This window comes from Tinamus guttatus, unplaced genomic scaffold, assembly GCF_059628265.1.
Source record: "Tinamus guttatus ecotype Peru unplaced genomic scaffold, ASM5962826v1 Tinamus_guttatus_pri_ptg000387l, whole genome shotgun sequence".
Taxonomy (NCBI): Eukaryota; Metazoa; Chordata; class Aves; order Tinamiformes; family Tinamidae; genus Tinamus; species Tinamus guttatus.
Genome location: NW_028288921.1, coordinates 36,229 through 38,915, shown reverse-complemented (window position 1 = coordinate 38,915; position 2,687 = coordinate 36,229). Strand labels below are relative to the sequence as shown.

Sequence of the window (2,687 nt, the reverse complement as noted above, 5' to 3'; positions counted from 1 at the left end):
CATTCCCTAACACATCACCCCGGGATCTCATTGCCTTCAGACCATGGAGAGCCCTGGAAAGCAACAGACTCCTTCAGCTTCACAGTCCTAGAGCAGATTCTTGGCTTCATCTCTGTAAGAGGAGCCCAACTTGCAAGAACTGCACTCACAACAGACCCTTTTATTAGAGGGAGAACACCTCTGACAGTGAAAAGCAGATTTACAAAAGGCCTCTGGGTAAGAAAGACTGGATTCATGCTGCTGGAGAAAAGTGGGATGAATTCAAACACATAAACCTTATCACAGAGAGAATGCTCGAAAGACAAAAGCAGTGTGAGATAAATTAGAAGTCATTTATGAATGAAAAGGGAGAAGCAGTTTATTGCTGCTGAACAAGTAACTATTGGATTAGTTTCTTCAGTGCCTGCTTGAGCTCCTTGTTCCTTAGGCGATAGATGAGAGGGTTCAGTGCTGGAGGCACCACTGAGTATAAAATGGCCAGCACCAGATCCAGAGATGGGGAGGAGATGGACGGGGGCTTCAAGTAGGCAAATGTGCCAGTGCTGATGAACAAGGAGACCATGGCCAGGTGCGGGAGGCACATGGAAAAGGCTTTGTGGCGGCCCTGCTCGGAGGGGATCATCAGCACAGCTCTGAAGATCTGCACATAGGACAGTACAATGAAAATGAAACACTCCAAAACTAAACAAATGGCAAGAATAAAAACCCCAATGTCTCTGAGGTAGGCATCTCCGCAGGAGAGCTTGAGGATCTGGGGGATCTCACAGAAGAACTGCTCCACCACATTGCCTTGGCAGAGCGGAATGGAAAATGTATTAGCAGTGTGCAGGAGAGCACAGAGAAAATTAGATGCCCAGACAGCGGCTGTCATTTTGACACAAGCTCTGCTGTCCATGAGGATTTCATAGTGCAGGGGTCTGCAGATGGCAACATAGCGGTCATAGGCCGTGACTGTGAGAAGGGAAAACTCTGCTGAAATGAAAAAGGTAAAAGTTAAGACCTGTGCAGCACATCCCCAGTAGGAAATGGCCCTGGTGTCCAAGAAGGAATTGGCCATGGATTTGGGGACAGTGGTGGAGATGGAGCCAAGGTCAAGGAGGGAGAGGTTGAGGAGGAAGAAGTACATGGGGGTGTGGAGGCGGTGGTCGCAGGCTACGGCTGTGATGATGAGGCCGTTGGCCAGAAGGGCAGCCAGGTAGATGGCCAGGAAGAGCGAGAAGTGCAAGAGCTGCAGCTCCCGCATGTCTGTGAATGGCAGGAGGAGGAACTCGCTGAGGGAGCTGCTGTTGGACATTTGTTCCTTTGCAGCATATCTGAGGAAGAAAAGACATGGACAAGGTAGAGAAAACTTCTCTGAGCAAAACTTGCTCATATCCTTGCCCAAACACACACTCATTGCCTCCCCCCGTTTTTAGCAGGACCATCCTTGAGCTCTATGGCGTCAGCTCTTGGCCTTGATGCTGGGGGAGCAGAGCTGGCCTTTTCATCTGCCTTGGTCTCAATTGCGCTGTGCTCTCACCTTGGAGGTGTAGGATGCTTGCACTCATGTTACCCGTCAATTAAATGACAGAATGGGGAGCAGAGGATTCCTTTACATCATGTCCACCAGAGGGAATGTCAGGCAGGCTTCCGCCCACCCCTTGGAGCCAGTAACACCTTGGGCTCCTGCCAGCTGCCCACACCCACCTCCCTGCAGCGATTCTGTGACCTCAGATTCCAGGAGGCTTCTCCCTGGGGCACCTAGACAGCACCTGCTGTAACGGGGGAGCTGAGCTCTTCCGGAGGGCAGCTTGCAGCCCAGACAGGCACCCAGGGAGATGGCAGGATGTCCTAAGGATGGGGTGTCCTAATCAGAGAGGTGGCTCATTCCAAGCTCCTCCAACTGCACTACCCTGAGTCCCGCAGCTTAGAGGGCACTTGGGCACCTCACAGTCCAGGACCCATCTGCATGGCAGGACCCACAGGGCCAGTGTCTGACCTGCATCAGAAACCCCCTGCCCAGAGAGTCCAAGGGAAGGAGAAGGGCAGCGTGGGCAGGTGGGATCATGGAGTAACACCATGATAGCTGTGCCAAGGGAGGCAGGACCTGGCAGGGACAGAGGGGCACTCAGATGTGTCTCCTCTCCTGGACATCTGGCTGCTCTGGGACAACTTCTGCCCTGGCCCCCATGGCCTGGAGTGCAGAGGGCTGTGCTGGTGGGAAGGGGTGCTGCAGGAGGCAGTTTCCTCTCACCCTCTCACCATGATTCCATTGCCTGGAGCCGTCCCTGCAAGAACTGCTTCTCTGTCCCCACGTCTCTGCCTTGTCCTTGTTCACAGACCCCATCGCACCCACTGGGTGCTCAGCTCTGCCCTGTAGACACCTGCCAGGAGCAGGACCCTGCCCACGGCACCTCCGTGTTTGCAGGTGCAAAAGAGCAGGTGAGACAAACCTTGCTGAGACTGGGGAGGGGATGTTGGCTGTGTCTGCAGGCAGAGGGGTGGGAGAAGGCAGCCGTGATCCCTCTGAATGTGTGGCTGGGAGTCCCTGCTCTAAAGCACAACCAGCTCCAAAGAGGAGAAGCTGGGAGAGCCACCCTGACAAATCCAATCAGCTGCTGAAGGTGCCAGGATCACAAGTTCCCTCCAGGAACCGCAGCAGTGTAGCCCTGCAGCCAGAGACTTACCGTGTCAAAGGCTGGGGAGGT

The 2,687-nt window shown here is 54.0% G+C and overlaps 1 protein-coding gene across 1 annotated transcript; it reads right to left on the bottom strand.

Moving 5' to 3' along the window:
• Nucleotides 1-379: 379 nt before the first annotated feature.
• Nucleotides 380-1,294, bottom strand: LOC148593469 (olfactory receptor 14C36-like). The gene has a single exon (XM_088530771.1). It carries the CDS (start codon nt 1,292-1,294, stop codon nt 380-382), a length of 915 nt encoding a protein of 304 aa, XP_088386897.1.
• Between the last annotated feature and the right edge of the window lie 1,393 nt (nt 1,295-2,687).

Excerpts from the sequence above, each read along its gene's own strand:
- LOC148593469 (XM_088530771.1), bottom strand. The coding sequence starts at position 1,294 with ATGTCCAACAGCAGCTCCCTCAGCGAGTTCCTCCTCCTGCCATTCACA.